Consider the following 26,455-nt stretch of genomic DNA (forward strand, 5'->3'; position numbering starts at 1 on the left):
TTGCATGTGTTAGTGTTCCTGAGCTGTCAACGTCCTGCTTTTTTACCTTTTCTTTGTTTTTTTAAAATACTTTTTTTCTTTTGAAACCTTGTTGCATAAATATTTCCTCGTTTGTCATCTTAATTGTTCTTCATATATTTATAAAAGGCCATCCCTGTATTGCACTTTATATCTGACATCTCTCTAATGAGACGTAGCCAGCAGACCATTTGTAGGAGCTGACTGTGTTTTTTATTTTACTTTGCGTTTTGGTTTTGAAATTGTGCTTTTTTTGTAGGAAGGCAAGTACTCACAAGGGAAAGATGTAAATGCTCAGTTATTTATTCTGAGACAGAGTCTCACTTTGTGAAGTGCAGTGGCACAATCATGGCTCACTGCAGCCTCTACTTACTGGGCTCAAGCAATCCTCCCACCTCAGCCTCCCCAGTAGCTGGGACTACAGGCATGCGCTACCACACTCGGCCAATTTTTAAATGTTTTGTAGAGACAGGGTCTTGCTATGTTGCCCAGGCTGGTCTCAAACTCCTGGGCTCAAGCGATCCTCCACTCTTGGCCTCCCAGAATGCTGTGATGACAGGTGTGAGGCATCATGCTCAGCACCATGAGGCACTTATTTAAACTGCTTAGTTATCTGTCCTTACAGTATTGTGTGTCGTTTGTTAATGAAACTTATTGTTTGGTTGAAAAATTTTTAAAGTACCTCTTTTTCTAAAGGTATTTCATTATAATAATAATACCATTTTATTTTACTTAATCTTGCCAAAAAGCTACCAGAAAGGTGACCTTACTCCCAACATCTGAATTTCTTCTCTTCCAGGACTCCTGATAGTTCAGGATGCTTCAGAGAGGGCAGCACTTATACCTGGTGGTCTTTCTGATGGTCAGTTTTATTCCCCTCCTGAATCTGAAGCAGGTAAAAAACTTCATTATTATTTATGCTTGTTTCTCTCATTCAAAAGCTCTGCCCTTCCTCCCTCTCCCCTACCCCTCTGTTTCTCAATGTACTTAGCTAACATCTAACATGCCAGGCATCAGGGATGTGAGAATAGGTGAGACACAGTCTCACATGAGACCAGTGGTAAGACACAGTGTTGTAAAAATAAATGTCATGGAGGAGTGATTAGCCACTGTGGTTTGTAATATGTATCTTAGACGACACACGACACACAGACAAGGGGAAGGGTCTCAGTGCTCTCATGATTCCGGTTCATCACCAAACCAACCTCCCTCTTGGACTCCAATGTCTGAGAATGGCAGCACTGTCCACCTAGTTGCCCAGGTCAAACACCAGAGCCTCACTGTTGGCTCCACCCCGTTCTTATGGCTCACCTCTCATAATTCACGAAGCCGTTTCCATCCTCTCTCCCTCATTTCTACCTCCATTTTCTCGTTCAAATCCTGCCACTTCTGATCAGCTCCAGCCTCATTTCAGCATTACTTTCTGCAGTTTCTGCAACAGCCTTTGTCTCCCTGCCTCTGGTTTTGTCTTTCACTAACCAGCAACCAGAGTGCTCTGTTAAAACTAATAATTACACTCAACAACAAAAATAAACAACCTGATTAAAAAATGCAAAGGTTTTGATAGACATTTCTCCAAAGAAGATACACAAATGGCCAATAAGCACATAAAAGATGCTTAACTCACTAATCATTAGGAAAATGCAAATCAGAACCACAACAAGATACCGCTTCATACATGTTAGGATGACTATTACAGAAAGCAAAACCAAACAAAAAGGCAGAAAATAAATATTCATGAGGATATGGAGAAATTGGACCCCTTGTGCATTATGGGTGAGAATATAAAATGATATAGCCCCAGTAGAAAACAGTATGGTGTTTCTGTAAAAGCTTAAACATAGAGTTACCATATGATTCAACAGTTCTACCCCTGGGTATGTACCCAAAGGAAATGAAAGCAGAGACTACAGCAGATATGTGTATACCCATGCTCATAGCAGCATTATTCACAGTAGCTAAATGGTGGAAACAACTCAAACAGCTGTCAGCAGATGAATGGATAAACAACATGTATGTATGTCCAATGGAATATTGTTCTGCATTAAAAAGTAATGGGAAGTTGGGCACAGTGGCTCATGCCTATAATCCCAGCACTTTGGGAGACCGAGGTAGGAGGATTGCTTGAGCCCAGGAGCTCAAGACCAACCTGGGCAACATAGTGAGACCTTGTCTCTACTAAAAAAGAAAAAAAAAAAAAGAATAGAATTCTGACACATGCTGTAACATATATGAACTGTGAACACACTATGCTAAGTAAAATAAGCCAGACACAAAAGGGCTGTCATATGATTTCACTAGATGAGATACCTAGAAAAGTCAAATTCTCAGAATGGGATTGCCATTCTGAAGGTGGATGTTGGTGATGGCTGCACAACAGCGTAGATGAACTTAATGCACTGGACAGCACGCTTAAAAATGGTTAAAGTGGTAAATTTTATGTTAAATATATTTTTCTTTGGTAAACACTATTTTTAAAACTGCTAACACTTTTTAAAGTTGTCAGGTGCTGTTCTAAGCTTTATTAATATTCACTCATTTATTCCTCCCTTGTCTGCTTCTGAGAAACAGATCACAAACCATAGTGTCTAATCCATTACATTCATTTTTACAACTCTGTGTCTTACTGCTGTTCTCTTGTAAGATTGTGTCTAACCTATTTTCATATTTTTAATGCCTGGCATATTAGATGTTTGCTAAGTGGCTCCACTCTGTGATGTAAAACTCATATTATCCCTAATGTAGAGATGAGCAAATGAGGCACAGAGAATTGAAGCAATTTGCCCAACATCACATTAATAATAAGTGGTGTAGCTGGGATTTAACCTGGGGTCCAGTCCTAGAGTTCATGCTTATAACTGCTAAAGTATATTAGCCTCTTGGTGTTTATGAAAATATAGACTTGGTCATGCCAGTCCTCTGCTCAAAAGCCCTTCAGTAGCCTAAAGGATCAAGAAATCAGTAGATCTTAGCCTGGCTGGGCACTGTCACCAGTTGTCTAGTTTCTCACCTTGTGACTGCCTTCTCGTGTGCTGTTCATAGCTCTTGTGAAAATGCTGTGCTCCAGAGCCCTCCAGCCATTGTCCACCTTGCTGTTTCCATTCTGAACATGATCTCCTCTGCAGTCTTAGTGTCTGCTCACATGTTCCCAGGTTCTTGCCAGCCATGCCTACCCTTCCCATCTCTCCCAGCAGTCTTAGAACATCCTCGGCATGTTCTTTGGAGCCTCTTCCACAGCCCTGTCATCCTGTGTTGTCTGCACTGCCTTCAGCGCTGACCTGGTCTGTTTCTACTACTGGGTTGTAAACTCAGTTTAGAGACTACATCATTTTATTCCCTACATTAGGCCTAGTTAATATTTTCAGTCACTCACACACACACACACACACATACACACAGTGATAAAACAGATTCCAGACAGAAAGAGCCATGAATGATTGAAGGTGCAGCAGTGTGAAATATCAGTGTGCTGGAGGAACTCCAAGTAACTTGAGATTCTGGACTATTGGTGTTGGATCTGAAAGCAGCATACAACACAGAAACTGGAGCCAGATGAGATACAGATATGGATTAGTAGAAAATCTGTTTCTATAACAGTAAAAACTAGAATTAAGTATTAAATTCTTGATTACCTCATAAGGATTATTTCATTGAGAAGTTTTGTGTCATAGGACTTTACTCTTTGAAAAAAGGAAATTCTTATTAGAGTTCATGTATCTCTACTTCTTTTTCTAAGACTAATACAGGTTCCCAGTACTAATGTATTTTCTTAACTAGAGTTCAGAATGTAGAACAGTAGTGACATGGGGAACACCACCTCAAGCATGCCTCATTAAGCTTTCTAGTTCTGGGATCCGTCCGCATTGCACCTTTATCATTTACCACCACCTAGTGGTATCCTGGAGCATTACCCTTTCCTTGAGTTAGGAAAGTAAACAAGAACAAAATATTTTCTTGGTGTTCCACTGTGTAGCTGCTTTGTTTGACAAAAGACAGGTTACTAATGGACAGAGAAGGAGGGGTCAGAGTGGACTACCTTATTATATTTGCATTGTCTGAATGTTCAGTTTAGGAAAGAATTAAAAATGAAAACTGTTACTGGAATTAGTATGCCTAGAAAAAAAAAAGACTACTCTAGAGCAAAGCTTTTCCATTATGCCAATAGCTAAAAATTCAAGCCTTTCAGTAGCTGATGTTCTAAGCTGCTGTTGCTCTGCTACAGCACTGACTTCCCTGGTACACATGAGGGCGTCCGAAAAAGGCCTGACGTGCCTTTTGTTGTCTTTTTTTTTCTCCACCACCTAATACAGTACCTGGCTTATATTAGACTTACAACTATTGAAGAAAGGGATGAAAAGAAAAGGGAAAGAAATAGGAGGCACCATAAACAAAAATGTTAGCACTTTTCCTTGTGAAGGAACAGCCTGAATTTTAGTGTCACGGTTTATTAGATACACTTGTAAAGGATATAAAAATAGTTTGTTTGCAGGCTTGCTTGTTGATCAGACCACATCCTGCATCCCTGTGTATTCAGTGGAAAGAACGAGGAAGTATGATCCTCTATCAGATGACTGGGTTGAAATTATGTGTGTTCAGAGAGCTTAAATGAACCAGTTGTGAAGCTGAAGAAAGGGTAATTCTTCACCTCCTAGATCATGGAAAGACTAACTTAAAATGAGGAATTGCTCAATTGCATCATATAGCCTGTCCTGTGCAAGTCTAGATAAGGCATTCATTACAGTTCTAAGTTGCCACCTCCCCAGAGTAGCCATGCATCCTGGTTTGCCTGCAGCAGCCCCGCCTTCTTCTGGTTGCCACATGTAGTTATTATTAGAAGCCCTGTATCTCTCAGTAGTGTTCTTATTTAGATGATCGTTTCTATGATCACCCTATGTGTAGTGAATAGATTTGAAACACAGAATTTTCCACCTTTTAATTAAAATTTTGAAAATTACAGAAAAATCATTACCAGGGATACTGAATAATATTCACTTTTTTAAAAAGCTTGAGGTGTAATTTGCATATAATAAAATTCATCCATTGTAAATGTATAATTCCATGATTTTTAGTAAAGTTATAAATTTTTAATCGATATTACAATGTAATTTTGGAAAGGTTTCATCACTTGAAAAACTTCTTCATGCTTATTTGCAGTTAATCCCCACTTCTACCTCTAATCCTAAGTAACCACTCATCTTCTTTGTATCTTGACAAATTTACCTTTCCTGGGCATTTAATGTAAATGTAGTGATATGATACATGGTTTTTTTACATCCAGCCTCTTTTAGCATAAGGTTTGAGGACCAACCATGTTGTAGCATATCAGTGTTTTGCTCCTTTTTATAGCTGGATATTATTCCATTTTATGGATATACAACATTTTGTCTATATCCACAAGTTGATGGACATTTAGATTGTTTCCACCTTTTGGTTATCATAAGTAATTCAGCTGTGAACATTCACATACATGCCTCTGTGTGGATGTTTATTTTTATTATTCTTGAACAGATTTCTAAGAGAGGATTTGCTGTGTCATATGGCAAGTTTCTGTTTAACTTTTTTTAAAATTGTGAAACTGGTCTTGATCGTGGCTGTTTTCTTTTTCATTCCCTCCAACAATGTACAGTAGTCCCTTCTTATCCACAGTTTCACTCACCGGAGGTCAACTGAGGTCTGAAAATATTAAATGGAAAATTCCATAAACAAACAGTCTGTGAGTTTTTAATTGTGTGCCATTCTGAGTAGCATGATGAAATCCCACACTCTCCTGCTTCGTCCTGCCTGGAATGTGAATCATCCCTCTGTCCAGATCCATACTGTGTGCACTGCCCACCTGGTAGTCACTTAGGAACCATCCAGGTTATCAGATCGACCATCCCAGTATCACAGTGCTTGTGTTCAAGTAATCCTTATTTCACTTAACAATGGCAAAGTAGTACTTCTGGCAATTCATATATGCCGAAGAGAAACCATAAAGTTCTTCCTTTAAGTGACAAAGTGACAGTTCTCACCTTAATAAGAAAAGAAAAAAAAAAATCACATGCTGAACTTTGTCATGTTTGTCATACAGTAAACTTTTTCATAGTTATATATGTATAAGAAAAAACATAATATTGATAGGATACAGTACTATCTGCATCCAGGGATAAGGAGGATTACTGTATATGCATTTCCGTTTCTCCATATATTCACCAATGCTTAGTATTGGGTCTTTTTCATTATAGCTAGGCTAGCAGGTTTAAAGTGGTACCTCATTGTGGTTTTAATTTGTATGTCTGCAGTGATACTGAGGTATTTTTCATGTTTCTATTACATGTAATTCATAAGTCTTATTTAGAGAAAAATCTATCTCAAGTCTTTTGCCGTATCTTTGTGTTGTCTTTTTATTATTGAATTGTAAGAATTTTTTATACATTCTAGATAGAAGTGCTTTCACATATGATTTGCAAATCTTTTTCCCAGTCTGTTGTTTGTCTTTTCATTGCTTCACAGAGTCTTTTGAAGCACAAATTTTAAATTTCAATTAAGTGTAGTTTATGAATTTGTTCTCTTATGGATAATGTATTTATGGTCATATCTAAAAAACTCTTTAACTCTATGACATGAAAATTTTCTCCTACATTTTCTTCTAAAAGGTTTTATAGTTTTACATCTTTCAATTAAGATTACAATACATTTGAATTAATTTTTAAATATGGGGGAGGTAAGGGATTATCATTCTCTTGCTTTTGGATATTCAGTTGAACAGCACCAGTTCTTGAAATGACAACCTTTCCCCATTGAACTGATTTGACACATTGGCTAAAATCAGTTTACTATAAATTGATTTTGTGCCAAACCAATTTTTATTTTTTTAATTCTGCTTTCTTAGGATGAATACTTATATGATTGATTTGATACTTTTTTTCTTTTCTTTTCTTTTCTTTTTTTTTTTTTTTTTTTTTCCTTGAGACGGAGTCTCTCTCTGTCGCCCAGGCTGGAGTGCAGTGGCCGGATCTCAGCTCACTGCAAGCTCCGCCTCCCGGGTTTACACCATTCTCCTGCCTCAGCCTCCCGAGTAGCTGGGACCACAGACGCCTGCCACCTCGCCCGGCTAGTTTTTTGTATTTTTTAGTAGAGACGGAGTTTCACCGTGTTAGCCAGGATGGTCTCGATCTCCTGACCTCGTGATCCGCCCGTCTCGGCCTCCCAAAGTGCTGGGATTACAGGCTTGAGCCACCGCGCCCGGCCTTTTCTTTTCTTATATAGCCATTGAAAGCCATCAATTTTCCTCTAGGAATTGCTTTAGTGACATCACATGAATTTTGATATGTTGTGTTTTCATTTGAATGTGTGCCTTGGCTTTCAGCAGGTTGACACGGATGTATCTGCATGTGGATCTCTTTGTATATATCCTAATCTGTGTTTATTCTCCTTATAAAATATGTGGATTAATATTTCTCAGCCAGTTTGAGAAATTCGAACCATTCATTCTTCAAACATTTTTCTGACTTTTTCCTCTTTCTGGGATTTCCATTACATGGTTGATTGATGTTGCTTGATGTCTCTGAGCGCTTCAACCTTTCTTCAGTCTTTTGCTCTCACTCAGAGATAGTTTGTTTTGACTGTCATTTTTTCCTGGGAATGGTCACACTTTCTTGATTCTTTGCCTATCTTGTATTTTTTGATGAAAAGCATTTTGCTGAAAATAAAGTAACTCTCGGTTCTGACTTTTTTCCTGAAAGCTTACTGGTATTGCTCTTTATTGTTTAGTAAATCGTCTGTGCTAAATCTGTGAAATCTATACACCCTGGGATGTGTGGCTGCTTCTTGTTTTATTGTCCGTTAATTAATTCTTGCCTGTATTTTCAAGCCTAGCTTCCTAGGAGTTACCCGTGTCTAGAGCTTACTGATTAGGCAGAGCCTAGCTAGTGATTACACAGAGGATTGCACTGAAACACCTGGATGAAGGCTTCCATCCTCTGCCAGGTAGAAATGTACATGGGTTGGATAGCACCTTCAGAGTTCAGGCCATTTTCAAGTCCTCCCCAGCTTTTACTTTCTGCTAAGTCCTTTCCTACTCTGTCTGCATATGCTTAGAACTCAGGCTAATTGGCTGGCTTGGGCTCCCTTGGGTCTCCTCTGTGCACGGAGACAACCCCAGCGGGGCATATGCTTGTCCCAGTGGTGACCACAACTCAGGCTCCCAGAGGAGTTGGTCCTTTCTTTTCACCTGCCTCTGAATTTGTCACTTCATTGTCAGTGTCACTGGGCATGAGCATGGCTCCCCACTCCAAATTAAGTGATTTCCCTTCAACTGAGTAGCTTTGCTGCCAGTCCCCATGGCCTGCCCCACCCTGGCAGAACCTCCATGGCCATTGAGCTGGGTATTGGGAGGTTGGAGAAGAACAGGAGCAGCTCCAGGCAAGACACGACTGCTGTTCTCTGAATTCTGCAGTGTTTCAAACGTAAACATTTCTCCAGTTGTTGGATGCTTTTGGTTATTTCTCCAGTGGTAAGATGGCTAGTTTTGCCCATTTTGCCACATTTTGGGGGTGCTTTTCAGGGAGAGGATTTATTGACTTCTTCACTTGGCCGTAGCCAGAAGTCCCTTTAAAAATATGTAAAGAAGACATATTGTTATGTTTTAATTAAGGGTTTAGCTTTATTTAGGATTCCCAAACAATTCCAAGACATGGCAACTCATTGTGGTTTCAGTGCCGCTGGCCTGGCAGGTTGAAGTGAGTCTGGAAACAGGAAGATCTGGTGTGACCATCTTCCTCAGCCTCCTTCCACAGTGAGGACAGGCAGTACACCACCTCTTGTCTCTACAATAGACAGCATGTTAATAGGCTAGAAAGTAAAGCCTTCAACAATGAAGTCTTTACCTATTCATTTTACTACAAATTCAGCCTAACCATGTGACATTTATGAGGTTAAGATGTTCTCTTCAGATTATCAGGCGTTCTTTCCCTATACCAATTTGTTCTTGGCTATAATTCAGGTAGACATTCTTCTAAGGAAAAAAGAATGTCCTTTATAAAGTATGTTATCTAACAAGGTTCAGGTGCAGTTGAGAGAGACTGCGGCATTTACATGTGAATTGGTGGCATCTCTCACCTACTACTTTCGTCTTCTCTCAGGGCCCCCTCCTCTTTTTTAAATTCCCCTTCCCTGATTATGAAAGTCATGCATTTAAAAAAGTGGAAAGAACAAAAATTAGAAATCACGTATCCTTCAAACTATTTGGTAACATCAGTGTTGACAGTTTAGTTTCCTTCTTGGTGTGTGTGTGTGTGTGTGTTTGTGTGTGTTTAATCTCACATCATTGTGCCCATGCTGCCTGTATTATTCATATTCTGCTTTTTAAAAATATAATATAAAAATAATAAAGACAATTCAGGTTTATTGTAGAAATGTTGAAATATCCAGAAAAATATATAAAAGTTACATGGTTATTTTCTTCTACTCTTTCTCATTTGCACACATATATTTGGTTTTTAATTTTATCAGATGTGATCTCATGGCATATAAAGTTTTATTTGCTATACATTTGCTTTTACCTTACAGCATATGCATTTTTTTATGTTATAAATTCTATATAACCTAATTTTAAGTGGATGCAAGATATTTTATGGAACCGTGGTATTAACCTTTCTTCTATTATCAGACACTTAGCTTTCTTTTCAAAGTTTTAGAGAGGAAATCTACATAATGAATAATAAGCATTATTTCCTCAGGGATAGGTCTATCCTAAGGAAAGAATTCCATAGTGGAATGACCAGGTCAAATCTAGGAATATCCTGAAGCTTATGAGACGTTGATCCAGAAGGTCCAGACAGTGGTCACTGCTACAGTGCTCTCACTGCTCTCTCACTCATCTGCCACAGCTATTGTTAGTAACACTTAGATTCGATTATTTATACCAAGCTCAACATTTTTGCATGTAAAAAATATATACAAGCTCATCAGCAAAGAGGTGGAGGAAGAATAGTGATTGATAATTATTAGTCTGCATGAATATTCTTAGTACATAAGTGAAATCCATTTTGACAGATTAGTGTAAGTGATAGATTATTGTTTAAAAGTTTTCATCTTACAAGAAATAAACTAAAACTTTCAAATAGCAGTTAACCTAAATCTCTTGAGGATTAAACATGTTTAATATTTTTGTGTGTATGTGTTATAATTTTAAAACATATTTATTTAAAATTGTTTGTTACTATAATGGAATGAAATACTTTTTCTTCTTCCCTTTCTCCACCATGTAGGATCTGAAGAAGCTGAAGAAAAACAGGACAGCGAGAAACCACTTTTAGAACTATGAGTACTACTTTTGTTCAAGTAAGTGGTTGAAATGAAGTAACAAAGTAGTAACAACAAAGTAGTTAAGTATGGAGATTTCCTTTGAGTAGAGTCAAAGTAGAATTCAAAGAATAAGAGTGTAAGTATAGCCGGATTTGGCTTACTTGCATGAATTTATCAGTCACATTTTATTAATGTCAAATGTCTTCACATTTTTTGTATAGGTATACATTTGTATGGCTTGAAAAATACCTCAGATTTCTAAATTTCTAAAGAATGCAGATGAATTTATGTTGGTTTACTTAGCCAGAATGTCTACATGTCAGTCACATGTCGTCGTTTTAATGATAAGTATGAACCTATGTTAAAAGGGCAGCAGTCCTGTACGATGCAAGTGCTGTTATCACCTCCATTTTACATTTGAAGCAGCAGAGACATAGAATGGGTCACTTATCCAAGGTTGCACAGCTAGACGTGGCAGCGCTGGGGCTCAGGCCCACACTGTCTGGTACCAGGTCCACGGCAGCCCCTCACTGGGATATTTCTCAAGGATTTTGGAGCCTCTGAGGTGAAAGCTGCTGTACATCCAAAGCAGTCATGCTTAATGGGCTCTAAAGTGGAACACATTGTTAAATCCCTTTAAGTCATCAAATAAAATCATTTCAACCTCGTAAATAGAAGGCAATTGAAGTACATTGTAGTGGCAGCAAATCTGCCTGACAGTTTAACAATAGAAGGAAAAAGCTCCCGGATTGTGAGTCATTGGGAAGCCGGGACAGAGGGTGACTGGGTGGGAGAGGCAGCCAAGGTCATGTCGCGTGGAGCCCCTGTGCCTGCCTCCTCAGCCCCCAGCACACCTCAGCTGCATCTCTCCACCACAGTCATGTAGACACGAAGCAAAAAGGTGGGCATGCTGGTAGTTGAGCCTTTTCTGAAATATTTTAACATGAATTATAGTGTGACCACACCCATGGTCCTTCATGTGTCTGTCACAGCCCCTCTTCAGCACACAGACTTTTATGTACATGTAAGCTGACCATGGCATTTTGCCTTTTAATGCTATTTCTCAAATACTTTGTCTTCTCTCTTTTTCTAAGTGTGAAAAACCCTCACAGAAAGTCATCGAGGCAAAAAGAGGCCGGCAATCGAGTCTCCTTGTTGACATAAAGTTGAAATGGTGACGTCCACTGCTGGCTTTATTGAACAGCTAATAAAGATTTATTTATTGTAATACCTCACAGACATTGTACCATATCCATGCACATTTAGTCACCTGCCTGTGGCCGGTAAGGTAATGTCATGATTCATCCTCTCTCAGTGAGACTGAGTCTGATGTGTTAACGAATAGGTGAAGAAAGTCTTGTGCTGTATTCCTAATCAAAAGACTTAATATATTGAAATAACACTTTTTTAGTAAGCAAGATACCTTTTTATTTCAGTTCACAGAATGGAATTTTTTTGTTTCATGTCTCAGATTTATTTTGTATTTCTTTTTTAACACCCTACATTTCCCTTGTGTTTTTTAACTCATGCACATGTGCTCTTTGTACAGTTTTAAAAAGTGTAATAAAATCCAACGTGTCAATGTGGCTAGTTTTTTTCTCGTTTTGCATTATATATGTGGCCTGAAGTGTTGGACCTGCAAAAGGGGAAGAAAGAGGGATTGTGAATACATGTCAAATGTCACCAGACATTTGTATTATTTTTATCATGAAATCATGTTTTTCTCTGAGAGATTGTTCTGAAATGTTCTAAATACTCTTATTTTGAATGCACAAAATGACTTAAACCATTCATATCATGTTTCCTTTGTGTTCAGCCAATTTCAATTAAAATGAACTAAATTATACTGTGTGCTATTTTTTCAAACATGAATATTCCCCTTAATGATTCATGGGAAGTCAGGATGTCTATTAGTTTTCTTTCATCATTCATTGTGTCATTCAAGAAAAACCTAATTGCCTGTAGTGGTGATGATGCTGGCTTGGGTAGAAACTGACATTTTGTGCATATCAAGTCACTTCCATCTGTGCTTGTTCTAAGAGTGGATCAGATCTCAACAGTGCAACGGGGAGGCTTGCTGGGAGGCTGGAGTCTAACCAGGATGAGTGTCTCATAGTGGAGAAGGAGTGAAGAAAATCTCCAATGTCTGGCCTTGAGACTAAAACCTTAGAACTCAATGGTGTTACGTGAGTGAGAATCTCCTGTTTCAGGATTGGAGTTGCATATACACCAACCCCACAGATGATGCTTAAGCTGCCAATCAGGTTGTTCACTTCACCTGAGAAGGAGCTCTCACCCAGACATGTTGAGTGAACCAGCAGGATGTTGCCCGTCCTCAAAGGAAGCCAAGTCTGGCTCAGAAGTCACCTCTCTAAGCACAGACCAAGAGGAATGAGGTATAGTATTTGAATATGCTAGGAAGTCAGACTGTGGGAGCCTACAGTGATTATTCCAACGATTGAGTTACATATTCCCCTGGGGCTGCATAGATTCAGCCCAGGGCTGTGGGTACCCACTCTGCCATGTTTCAGTGGAGTAGGAGTGGAGCCGTTTGTCCTTCATGCTCACGTTGCTGAGCAATCCTCTGATGGACCCCTATCACTTATTTATCTGACGTTAATGTCCTCTAGTAATCCTTGCTTTGGTTGACGTAGAGGGACTTGATATGATTCCATTTATGACATTGGTTACACAGTTGAACTCAGGGCTTCTATATCCCTGGTTTCCTGTGGAGAAAGAATCACATCACTGTTGCCCACATCTGTGATCTACCTGTGCTAATAGGTTCGTGAGTGTTGTGTCACCCTGTTTACACTGAGGAAATGAAACCAAAGGTATTAGCGTCTCTGAATCAGGTGCCTCTGGAAGGTACAGATACTGGATGGAATGTTAGGATCATCTCTGTGCTGCAAGATGTCCTCTGCTTTTCAGAACAGTGTCATGGGAGTGGACTGAAGGTGTAGTGTCTGAACAGTCCTGGGCATCAGATTCCCAACTCACCTAGTAGCTAATGAACCTTGAGTATCAAATGCAGGGAGCCCCACCTACCCGCAGCGTGGAGAGTGTGTTTGATGGCAATCTTGTATGTGTGAAGCTGGATATTCTATTTCCATTAGCTGTGGGCTCTTGAAAGTGAGCAAAGTTGGTTGTGGTTTAACTGTTCTCGTTTTGTCTTATAACACCCTAGCCACCTCATGCACAGGCCCAACCGGTAGGGGCCGGTTTGACTTTGAGCATTTTCCATGAATCAACCACATTTGACAGAGCACATAAACAAAAGAAGCCTGAGAAAATAAAACACCATCAGCCACATCAGCACCCTCCCACCACCCACTCTGCCTCCTCCACCACCGCTGCGTTCTGTCTCTACGCTGCTGAAGTTCAGGGCAGCCCAGCTTGCACTGGGGAAGGAAATCGCTAAGAAGTGTGAAACCATAGGAGACGTTGCCACGTTGCCCAGTACCCCGGCTAGTGATATCAGCCTCACAAAGCCCTTAGTGATCTGAAAGTTTCCTCTCCCAGTGCAGAAATCATTCCAGATTTCTCTATAGAGGCCAGGTATTAGCCCTAAAGAGATTCAATCAATTCATGAGAATCAAGGAGTAGATCTAAATTAAATTTGATCTTTCTTAAGTCTGGTTGTTCTTACTTTGTTTACAAATAGGATTCTCTACTTGGTTTCCAAAAGAACATGTTTCACAGAAACTGAAGCTGATTGTGGGCAAACCGGAAAACCTTCCCAATGTTCGGTAACACATTGTTTTAATTCTAATATATAAAAATGTTTAAAAGGATTCACTGGAGAAAACAGAAAACACACAATCACTTATTTTTTCACCCACCTACCATACATCTAACATTTTGTTTTATCTTTGTCTGCAGAAATACACAGACACACATATAAATGAGTGTCATGCCTATTTGTATTACTACTCAGAAAAAATGATCAAAGGACATGAACAAATATGGTACAGAATAATATAAAATAGACCTTAAACATAAAAAGATGTGTATCTTCACTCACAGTAAGAAAAAATTAAAACCACAATGTGGTACTATTTTCACCTGTCAAATTAGCAAAACCCCAACATTTAGCAGTATGCTGTCAGCTCTCACACACATTGTGGGAGAAGGGTTTAGGACTATTTCTATGGAGGGCAGGTTGGCGGTATCTACCAGAATTACCAGTGCACATGTTCAAATGACATAAAACACTATTATTCATTTCAGCATTTTTTATAATAGCAAAAGATTGGAACTAAACCAAGGCACTGATTAAAAGTATGTTCACCAGTGAAAAATACCGATATTTAGCCGGGCACGGTGGCTCACACTTGTAATTCCAGCGCTTTAGAAGGCTGAGGTGGGTGAATAACTTGAGGTCAAAAGTTCAGGACTAGTCTGACTAAACTGGTGAAACCCTGTCTCTACTAAAAACACAAAAATTAGTTGGGCGTGGTGGTGGGAGCCTGTAATCCCAGCTACTTGGGAGGCTGAGGCAGGAGAATCACTTAAACCCAGGAGGCGGAGGTTGCAGTGAGCTGAGATCGGCCACTGCAGTCCAGCCTGGGCGACAGAGCAAGACTGTCTCAAAAACAAAAAAGAAAAATAACTGTAGTGAAGTGCCCCTGTATATAGACATAAAAAGAGCTTTAGGATTTATAAATGAAAAGAGATATGCAGAATAATATATATTGTACACTCCCTGTGTAAGAAGGGGAAATGAGAATATATATACATGTACATGGATACTTATATATGTACATCCATATTTATCTAAATAAAAATTCGAGTGTTTTTGAACCATGTAAATGTTCAAATGTATTATCTCACAATAGGATTAATAGGATTATGCTATGAATACTATTTTTCAATACCACATCTATTTATTTTCCAGTTTTTAACCTGTTTCCTATTTGCCCCAAGAATACTCATCTCTAATCCTAACGCAACAGAAATGTATATGATGTTACATTAGGATTAGAGACAAGTTCTGTATAGAAATAACTCCAAGAACAGTTTTTGTTTTGTTTTGATTTTCAGAGAGTCTCGCTGGGTCGCCCAGGCTGGAGTGCAGTGGTGCGATCTCGGCTCACTGCAACCTGCATCTCCCAGGTTCAAGCAATTCTCCTGCCTCAGCCTCCCAAGTAGCTGGGATTACAGGCGCACACCACCAAGCCCGGCTAATTTTTTGTATTTTAATAGAGATGGGGTTTCACTGTGTTGCCCAGGCTGGTCTCAAACTCCTAAAGCTCAGGCAATCCACTCGCCTCAGCCTCCCAAAATGCTAGTATTACAGGCGTGAGCCACTACGCCCAGCCCAGGAACAGTTTTTATATTTTATTTTCACATGGAAAATCAGATTTGCTGCAGCCTCAAAACCATGTTTATGTAAAGACAGCAAGTTGCACTTTTTTCTAAATGAGAAATGGGTTAAAGAATCTATACTTTTTGGAAGATGCATATTGGTCTATTTATGAATTTCTGATTGTTCATCTGAGTTAATTTGGGGCTGTTTGAAATAGCACTATCGTGAATGAACATCCTTGCACATAAATCTTGGTACACACCTTTCGTTTCCTTGGGAAACAGATGGGTCCCATGATAAAAACACCTTCCAGGTGGTGTGTGTGCCACCCGTGTGTAGTGGGCTCTGCGATGTTTCCTCACGGCTTGCGTGGAGCAGAGCTGGAGTTCAGGTGCTGTTTCAGTCACTTGTTGACCTCCACCCTGGCTGCGCATTTGAATTACGAAAAGAGGATTTTCAAAGGCCTGATGGCTGGTCTGTGATAAAGGCTTCCGAAAGGAGAGCCCCTGGCAGGATGGATAAGGCAGCAGGTCTTAAGTCAGACAGTCCTGGAATCATGTGAACTCTGGGATTCACTCAATGGGTAATTGGGCATATTTTTTAACCTTGAGACCTGGTTTTCTTATCAGTGAAAGGAACATAATGGCTGTAAGGTGATGCAGTTGAGAGCATTAGAGAGAGAGGACGCAAGCTGCCCAGCCAAATTTCTGGTGCTCAGTAAGTGGTTGGTACTCACTATTCCTCAAACACAACAGAAAAAGCCAACAAATGAAAAAGAACCTAACAAATCATGGTGCAAGCTACGCATCTACTCAAATAACTTTTCATGGCTAATGAAAATCTTGAGTTTCTAGCTGTTGGGCTGAATTATATTGGTGTAGTATCTCTGGTTATCTCTTATTACTCAGAATTCCTCACTGGCAGTTATATAGGACTTTGATTAGTATAATGGGGAAAACATTAATTGTGACCTTGAAAGACCAAAAACCTTCAAAAATGAAATCTATGAGGAAAGAATTCCAAAACAGTAGAAAGAATGCATAATTAGAAATATTTTGAGAACTGTTGAACTGAAGTTTTCCTTCTTTATAGTTGAGAAATATATGGAGTATGTATATATATATTTTTTTCATTTTTTTTTTTTTTTTTCCTTTTTTGAGACAGAGTCTCACTCTGTCGCCTAGGCTGGAATGCAGTGGCACGATCTCAGCTCGCTGCAACCTCCGCCTCCTGGGTTCACATGATTTTCCTGCCTCAACCTCCCGAGTAGCTGGGATTATAGGCACATGCCACCACAAGTGGCTAATTTTTGTATTTTTAGTAAAGACAAGGTGTCACCATATTGGGGTTTTTTTTTTTTTTTCCTTTTTTGAGACAGAGTCTCACTCTGTCGCCTAGGCTGGAATGCAGTGGCACGATCTCAGCTCGCTGCAACCTCCGCCTCCTGGGTTCACATGATTTTCCTGCCTCAACCTCCCGAGTAGCTGGGATTATAGGCACATGCCACCACAAGTGGCTAATTTTTGTATTTTTAGTAAAGACAAGGTGTCACCATATTGGGGTTTTTTTTCTTTTTTTCTTTGACAAGCGTATGGAGTATGCTAGCTCTGCAGTGATTATTGAGATATGTATTTTTATGTAGAACTGTATAACACTTTGCCTAATGTTTCCATTGCACACCTGTGGGTGCTGCCTGTTCTGGTACTTATTTTGTCCAACCATGCGCTTTGGTCTTTAATCACAGAAGACCTGTTTGATGGATGGGAGCTCAGCATATAAAAGTCTTCCCAGCTTTGACAAATTGACAGGTTGGCTTATAACCCTCTAATGATCTGAACAGCATTGGAGCAAGGAGGGGAAATGTGAACAGCCAAAGAGGCAGATTCCTTCCTACTTCGTAGCCTAATAAGGAAGGACATTTTCCATTTTCCTGTTTTAATTGAAACTACAAGTAACCTGTTTTCATCTAAGAGGAAATAACATAGAAGGTAAGAGCAGAGCTCCTGGAGCCAGGCTGCTTGAGTTCAAATTCCAGCCCTGTTTCTTAGTAGCTGTTTGGCTATGGGAAAGTTCTTTAGCCCCCTCTGCCTCAGTTTCCCCATCCATAGAACAGAGATAATTGTACATATAGAATTTTTGTGAGAATTAAATGAGTGAGCATGTCCTTAAGCCAGTACTGGGTACATGGTGAACACTATATGAGTGACTGATATCATTACTTCTTCAAGGTGTTAATCACTGAATTTGCAACTTTAGGTAGAAATCTGAAATTACTTAATCTAAACACACTCTTCTAAAGACAGATGAACTTAGGCAATGTGGGATGGTTAAGAACAAATGGTGGCTGGGCGTGGTGGCTCAAATCTGTAGTCCCAGCACTTTGGGAGGCTGAGATGGGCGGATCACCTGAGGTCAGGACTAAGGTTAGCTGAGTGTTGTGGCAGGCACTTGTAATCCCAACTACTTGGGAAGCTGAGGCAGGAGAATCGCTTGAACCTGGAGGAGGAGATTGCAGTGAGCCAAGATCGCGTCAGTGCACTCCAGCCTAGGCAACTGAATGAGACTCCATCTCAAAAAAGGAAAAGAAAGAACAAATGGTACAGCTGTTTAGAGCCAGACCAAGTGGCCAGGGCTCTAACTAGCTGTGAAGTGTGACTAGTGTTCCTCCCACACCACGTGGCCTCCCTATATGTGGTAACTGCGCTGTGATGGAAACGTACTGGACCACGAACAATGCATAACCTTCTTCTACCTCCTATCTCAGAAACGCACCTGGGTGTTTCAGAATCTCCTCCAAGCTGATTCTGCAGAGCTCTGGGCCTCTTTAGTCTCTGGAAGGAGCTGGGGTGTCAGAATGCTATACATACCCAGAGAGCACCATGAACCGTCCTGCTGTTCCTGAAACTTACAGTCCATTAGCACCCCCAAAAAGAGCAGCTGCAGATCTAGGACACACACTCAAGAGGTAGAATTTCCATACTCTTTACAGCCAGGGAAGCAAGTATGGTAATTCCAGAGTAGGTCAATTTTACCCAAAGAGAAAAATCAAATAGGAAATTAGTGACAAACCAGTGGCCTGGAGTATAGATAAGGAGAAAACAAAGGTGCGCCATTATTTCCTTAAGAACATTCTCATTGTCTCCGGGGAGGATAACTTTAGTAAAGAAACGATGCATGTTTTGTTTTTGTTTTCCCCAGTTGAAAGTTGGTGAAAGGAAAGACATGATGTTGGATAAATATGTGTGTGTGTGTATGTCTCTAAATATATGGGCTCTGGGTTCACAGAGACCTAGCTTTAAATTATGACTATTACTTTAAAAATAGTGACCTTGAGTAGATCATTTAATCTTTCTAATCTATAAACTGTGAGCCTTAATTGTACTGACCTCAACTGGCTCATCAAGGATTTTTGGATGCCTAGTGCATAGTAGGCACTCACTGAGTCCCTATTCGCACCACCTAACCTCTCTGCGGAGAGGTAAGACTAGAGATAACTGTTAGTGCTTTTGCATATGTATGGAATCTACTGTGTGAAAGGAAAATAAATACTTGGGACCCCAATTCACCATGCTATGTTTTAGAAAAAAATAAGCCAAAAGCCGGGTCATGCGAGAAGCTCTCTTTCCTTTTGTGCCTAAACAGAGAGCTATAGATGAAAGGTCAAATAGCTCCAGAGGTAGCTACTCTATGTTCACCATATCTTATGTAAAGTGCTGATTTACTGAGCACAACATGAACACATCATTGGCAGTTCCCCTGCCTGCTCCCTTGCTCTTGCAACATGTGGATTGTTATACCCTCCCTCTTTCCCCTCCAGCGCACTTTTCGTTTTTAAATATTGAGGCCCTCAAATTCATCTTTGGAGAAAAGGCACAGACCATAGACAGTTTCTGGGATTCCATGTTATTTTCTTCTGGGTGTGCCCTTCATCTAGGCAAAATAAACTTCTAAGTTGATTGGGCCTGTGCCAGATACTTTTTGGTTTATTACTGTCTCTAGAGTAGAGCTACCAACAGTGCACGCCGATACTGTGGAGGGCTTGCATGTGCCAGGTGCTATTAACTCACCTAATCCACATAACTACAGGAAACAGGGCATTATAACTTCATTTTACATGAGGAAATTATGGCACATAGAGTTCCTGGAACTCACCTGAGGTCACACAGGTACTAAACACCATACCCAGGATTCCTGGGACCAGAGAGCATGTGCTGAGCCTCTCCATCACGCTGCCTCTCTGGTGTTAGGGCAGCTCTCCTGGGGGTATCGTGAGGATCAGAAAACACGGTGTCTGCGAAACACTCTAGAGCTGAGCTCGCACGGTATGCTTCACAGGAGATGGTGTCCTGTTGCCACTGGAATGTCCTAAACCCACTTAATCTGGTGACTCTGGTGACTTTTAAAACAGAAGCCACATGGGCTCCTTCATTTGGTTATGATTCCTCTTAGAAGGTGTCATAGACACCATCTCAGGGAAAGAAATAGAAATGGGATGTTGGACCATTCTTACAACCAATACAGAATTCCATAGCCCAATTGCCATGAGGTTTCTTACCTTGGATTTTCAATTCGATATCATCCAATTAAAATATACATGCACAAAAGTCAACTTTTCATTGTTTTAAATTTATTTTGCCTGTTAGGAAAAATACACCACATAATTCAACTAGCAAAGAAGGCTGCTTCAGGGCGTGTCAAATGAAAGGCTTCCAGGCAGTTATCTGATTAAAGAACACTAAGGGAGGGACAAGGCTAGAAGCCGCGGACTGTCTACACCATGGCAGTGGCTGTTTGGGTTGGCTGGAGGAGCTGTGGAGAATATGGAGAGAGTGGTGCTGGAGACTGCCATGGCTATTCCTCATTGTCATCACAGACTGAGGTTTTCCGTGCGCCCACTGGTTTGAAAACCATTCTACAACAATGATAGAATAGTACACACATGAGAAATGAAATAGCTCAAACCCAGAAAGAAAGCCCAACTAGATCCTCAGAAGACACTTCTAGGGACAATAACCGATGAGGAAAAGATGGCGTCCTTGTTCCACCGTCTGTTACGGTCTCTCTCCATTGCAGCAGACAGCCGTTCTTCTAAGCAGACAGACGGCGATGATGGCAAAATAGACTTCACTCTTGACGAGCAGGAGGAGGTACATGTAATATGCAGAGGTGTTTGTGAGCTGCAGCAGTAGTGCATCTAAGAGAAATGTCACATGTTCTTTTTACAGAATAAGACATGTTAATGGGAGAGGGGTTCACAAATACTTATTTCTGATGATTTACGTTGAAGTGATATTCTACTACCACCAAAACCTAAAAGTAAACATCTACTGCTACCATCACCACCAAGAGTCAGATACGTCAGAATTCAGCTTTTAAGTTGATTAACAACCTCTGCTAAATTCACATAGAACATTCCAAGCTATTAAAAAGTAAGGTTGCATTGTAGGAAAGCAAAGAAAGTGGTTAATCCAGATTCGCTGATATGTTAGGTAGTTGTGGCACACTCAGCTGTCTTTCCTAAATGTCTCTGATTATGGCTATGCTATTATGGGGTGATTGCATTTAATATTATTTGAGGTTTTGCAAGATATATGTGCTGTCAAGGAATAAGTAAAGACAGTGGGGGTGGACCACCAGTGGCTACTCAATGAGCTACAAGGCTGAGTCTCTGCCTGCAGAAATGTCCATTTTACATGTTTTGTCTTCATGATGTCAGAACTCCAGAAACATCAGTACTCGGTGTGGAAAAGTGATGTGTTCATAACTCCCGCCCTTCGTCAAGTGAGATATTACTGCCCCTCCTTGACTGGTGTGGCAGCTTAAGTCAGAGCCCCTTGGTACTGGAAATAGAAGAAAGTTCAGCAGAGCTAGAGCCAATGCTTCTAGTCACATTCTTTGTGCATATGTAGAGAGAAAAGGCCAGAAACAAGTACTCATTCTGTGTCTGCTAAATGAGATACCCTATGCCAGACATTTCACATTCACGTCCTTATCTCTTCAATAACTGTAAATCTGGTGTAATTATTCTTAGTTGGGTGATGAGAAAAATGTGACTCAGAAAATGTAGGTCACTTACACCTAATCATTTAAAGAGCTGGAGAGAAAGTCCACGCTGCAAAGCCCATGCACCCACCCATCCCCACATCATGTCCTTTTTGTTTCAGGTCCCTGGCTTTGTAATTTCTTGCTATCTGACTCTACTGTAGAAAAAGAACAGAAAACTTAGTAACTGCATGAACTCTTGGTTTGGTGTCCTGATTTGAAATTCCAGGCCTAGCTGTGTGACTTGTATAAGGGATTTTTATAATTATTTACTGTAAAGGGACTATAAAATGGGAGAAAAAAATATTGTACCACTTTATAGGAGTATTAAGAGGATTAAACTAGAAAATGCAGAACAAGCCCTTCTGAGTAAAAAGCACTTGATAAACACTACTTCGTGTTATTAGCTACTAGCAAAGACCAAAGACTAAAACAAAACTACTCGAGAAGCAACATGGTATCATGTTTCCCCCAGTCATTAAAACAAAAGACACAAAGCCGGGCACAGTGGCTCACACCTGTAATCCCAGCACCTTGGGAGGTCGAGGGGGCATATCACGAGGTCAGGAATTCGAGACCATCCTGGCCAACATGGTGAAACCCCGTCTTTATTAAAAATAAAAAATTAGCCAGGCATGGTGGTGTGCACCTGTAGTCCCATCTACTCGAGAAGCGTGGCTGGAGAATTGCTTGAACCCAGAAGGCAGAGGTTATGGTGAGCCGAGATCGTGCCACTGCACTCCAGCCTGGGCAACAGAGCAAGACTCCATCTCAATACAAACAAACAAACAAAAAAGACACATGGTGGAATAAAGTCTGTTTTTTTGCAATAATTTTTGAAATAACCGAAAGTGTATCACTCTAATTTACAGTCATCTCATACCCCAAGCAGTAGTTTGCTTTGTTAATACAACTCCTAGAAAATGAGGGACTAATTTAAAATATCGCTAGGTCCATTCTGCAGCATCCAACCTAGCAAAATCTTTTCTCTGATTTTTGAAACAAGAGAAGTTCAAAGGTTAAAATGATCAGGAGGAAATAAAAAACACAAAAACTTACCATTTGCATCTTCTGAATAATTGTCTTTGGGATCCACTGTGGTGACATCTAGAAGAATGAGAGCAAGTACTAGTCAATTGTTCATGCCCATTATTTGTCAAGGGGTATGTGTGTGTGTGTGTGTGTGTGTGTGTGTCTGTGTCCGTGTGTAATTAAATGAATATTTATAACATCTGTCAACAGAGAGGCAGGAAGACAGTTATTAAAAATATGAGCCCACAATCCCAGAAATAATTGGTCTGATTCTGTGTAATTAGGTAGAGCTAATTCAAATATTACATTTTTGCACATCAAGATGTTGAAATTCATGAAGAATAGTTTTTTTCCTTTTTTATCACAACTGGAGTGTAATTTCCAAGAACATTTGGTCTTCCTTCTGTATTCATAGCTCCTAGCATGGTGCCTTTTTATTTATCAAAAACAGATCACAAAGTATGTTTTTCATAAATACTTGTTCAATGGAAAAATAAACAGAACAAGTGGCTACTTTACAGCCTTCAGCACACACTGCTGACCTGAAATCAGCAAAAAAAAAAAAAAATAGTTTTGAGTTTTTTGTTTGTTTGTTTGTTTGTTTGTTTTGAGGAAGGGTGTCACTGTTGCCCAGGCTGCAGTGGAGTATAGTGCGGTGTCATCACGGCTCACTGAAGCCTCAAACTGCCCATGTTCAGGAGATCCTCCCATCTCAGCCTCCTGAGTATCTGGGAGTACAGGCAAACAGCAACACACCCGGCTAATTTATGTACTTTTTGTAGAAACAGGGTTTTGCCATGTTGCCCAGGCTGGTTTTGAACTCCTGGGATCAAGCAATCTTCCTGCCTTGTCCTCCCAAAATGCTGGGATTACAAGGATAAGACACCACACCGGTCCAAGAATTCTTTCAGTCCTAGAATCCACAACGGAATCTTACATGTTTGAAGGAGTATGGCTTAGAAAAATTTCTCATCTAAGCAGAAAAAAACAGTCATTCCTTTCCAAATCATGCATGTCCCCAACGTCTTGAGCAAGTACCCACAATTTTCTGGAGGTATAGTGTTTCTAGACATAACAACAACAATGTTACCAAAAGCTAATATCTACTGAGTGCTCGTTATTGTCTCAGGCACTATGTTAAATGCTTCCTATGCATTTTGTTTGTTTGTTTGTTTAATTTCCCAATAACACTGAAGTGAGTTGTATTATGTCTGGCTCCATGTTCTGAATGAGGAAATACAGTTTTAAAAGTGCAGGCAACTTGCCAAGAGTTGTATCAGTGAACAGCAGAGCCAGTATTGAGACAATAGTTGTAGGGGAAGAAAAGAAATTGGACATTTGAAAAGCAGTTAGTAGAAAAAATCCACAGAAATAGATAGAAAGTGATTTATAAAGAGACGATATAATGTCACCATTGTGTACTCTAAGAAAATCTCTTTCAGTATGTTAATTACTCTCAGCAAACGGTCTTTTTTATTAGAGGAGCTCAGCATTTCAGTGCAATTCTTTCTGGGACTAGAAAGAGATGGGCCAAGCCACACTGATAGTCCTCTGAATAAAATCTGAGGTGAGACTTGAATTTATCTGTGATTTTTTTTTTTTTAAAAAGGAAGATGCAAACATGCATACAAAGACAACGTATTTTAAAACAGAAGAAAACAGAGTCACACTGGTGTTTGGATTTATTATTTTTCTAGTAGATGTGTTCTGATCTATATGGATATGACTCTGGTGTGCAATTTTATGCACTCACTGAGATCTTTATTTCATGTATTCTAAAAAAATGAACTTGAAGTATGGGTTTTGGGTAAATCTCACGAATGCAAATGTTAGTTATCATGTCTGCATGTCCAAATATCTTTAAGAGCTGACTTTAATGGGTTTTCAGTGTCTTTTTATTTTCCTTAGGGTGACTTTATTTATTAAAAGATAAATAAAAATGACTATCACTTATTTCCATGCATTGACTGAGGTAAAAAGAATAAAGTAACTATTCCCGGTAATAAAATCCCTAAGTGTATCCTGAGTTCTCTCTCTCTTAATCAAGGTTGGTTGCAAATGTGGACCAGATTAGTTTGATCTCCTTCAAAAGCAGTTCATTGATTATATAATATGACCACTTCCATGTTATATTTTTAGCTTTTCTCAGAAAAACAAACTTCCAAGAAAGAGCATGGAAATCGACTGTAGAATGACATTAAGAGACGTGTTCTCCTTAACACAGTTGCCTTGAGAAGTACATGAAAGACATTTTACTTTTAGACTGGGCGCAGTGACTCACATCTGTAATCCCAGCACTTTGGAAGGCTGAGGCGGGCAGATCACTTGAGGTCAGGAGTGCGAGACCAGCCTGGCCAACTTAGTGAAACCCAGGGTCTACTAAAAATACAAAGATGACCCAGACATGGTGGCGTGTGCCTGTAGTCCCAGCTGCTTGAGAAGCTGAGGCAGGAGAATGGCTTTAACTAGGGAATCGGAGGTTGTGGTGAGTGAAGATCATGCCACTGCACTCCAGCCTGGGCAACAGAGCGAGACTTCATCTCAAAAAAAAAAAAAAAGACGCATGGATGAATAAAGTCTGTTTGTTGAAATAATTGAAAGCAAAACTCTATACCCTTCAATTTACAGTCATCTCAAACTCAAAGCAGTGGTTAGGTTTGTTAATAGAACTCCTGGAAAACGAGGGACTAATTTAAAGTATCACTAGGTCCATTCTGCAGCACCCAACCTAGCAAAATCTATTCCCTGATTTTTCAAACCAGAGAAGTTCAAAAGTTAAAATGATCAGGAAGAAATAAAAAACACAAAAACTTACCATTTGCATCTTTTGAATAACTGTCTTTGGGATCCACTGTGGTGACATCTAGAAGAATGAGAGCAAGTACTAGTTAATTTTTCATGCCCATTATTTGTCAAGCTGTGTGTGTGTGTGTGTGTGTGTGTGTGTAATTAAATGAATATTTATAAAACCTGTTACAGAGAGGCAGGAGGACAGTTATTAAAAATATGAGCTCACAATCCCAGAAATAATTGGTCTGATTCTATGTAATTAGGTAGATCTAATTCATATATTATGCTTTTGCACATCAAGATGTTGAAGTTTGTGAAGAATACATTTTTCCTTTTTTATCACAACTGGAGTGTAGTATCCAAGAACATTTGGTTTTCCTTCTGTATGCATAGCTCCTAGCACAGTGCCTGCCACAAAATACGTTTCTGATAAATACTTGTTCAATGGAAAGTAAAGAGAACAAGTGGCTCCTTTACAGCCTTCAGCACACACTGCTGACAGGAAATCAGCAAAAAGAATAATTTTGAATTTTTTTTTTTTTTTTGAGGCATGGTCTCACTCTCAGCCAGGCTGGAGTGGAGTGTAATATGGTGTCATCACGGCTCACTGAAACCTCAACCTCCCCAGGGTCAGGTGATCCTCCCATCTCAGCCTCCTGAGTAGCTGGGAGTACAGGCACTCAGTACCATGAGCAGCTAATGTTTGTATTTTTTGTAGAGACAGGGTTTTGCCATGTTGCCCAGGTTGGTTTCAAACTCCTAGACTCCAGCAATCTTCCTGCCTTGTCCTCCCAAAATGCTGGGATTACAGGGATAAGCCACCACACCGAGAATTCTTTCAGACCTAGAATCCACAACAGAATCTTACATGTTTGAAAGTGTCTAGTTTAGAAAAATTTCTCATCTAAGCAGAAAAAAGCAGTCATTGCTTTTGAAATCATGCATATTCCCAACATCCCCAGCAAGTACCCATGATTT

At 39.9% G+C, this 26,455-nt stretch overlaps 1 protein-coding gene and 1 gene segment (V, D, J or C); one reads left to right on the top strand and one right to left on the bottom strand.

The window, feature by feature from the left end:
- The window catches only part of STARD3NL (STARD3 N-terminal like), a 60,360-nt gene extending 48,209 nt beyond the window's left edge, over nt 1–12,151 (top strand). For both annotated transcript variants that reach the window (XM_033193697.1, XM_033193696.1), the window contains 3 exons: nt 818–913; nt 10,269–10,341; nt 11,400–12,151. In XM_033193697.1, coding sequence (XP_033049588.1) covers nt 818–913; nt 10,269–10,324 — 152 coding nt within the window. In that variant the 3' untranslated portion in view covers nt 10,325–10,341; nt 11,400–12,151. The remainder of the gene's footprint in view (nt 1–817; nt 914–10,268; nt 10,342–11,399) is intronic.
- An 8,067-nt stretch (nt 12,152–20,218) lies between these two features.
- The window catches only part of LOC117073139, a 103,208-nt gene continuing 96,971 nt past the window's right edge, over nt 20,219–26,455 (bottom strand). The window contains 2 exon segments of the C gene segment in view: nt 20,219–20,807; nt 22,715–22,762. Coding sequence covers nt 20,665–20,807; nt 22,715–22,762 — 191 coding nt within the window.

This window comes from Trachypithecus francoisi, unplaced genomic scaffold (genome assembly GCF_009764315.1).
Source record: "Trachypithecus francoisi isolate TF-2019V2 unplaced genomic scaffold, Tfra_2.0 Lachesis_group4, whole genome shotgun sequence".
Taxonomy (NCBI): domain Eukaryota; kingdom Metazoa; phylum Chordata; class Mammalia; order Primates; family Cercopithecidae; genus Trachypithecus; species Trachypithecus francoisi.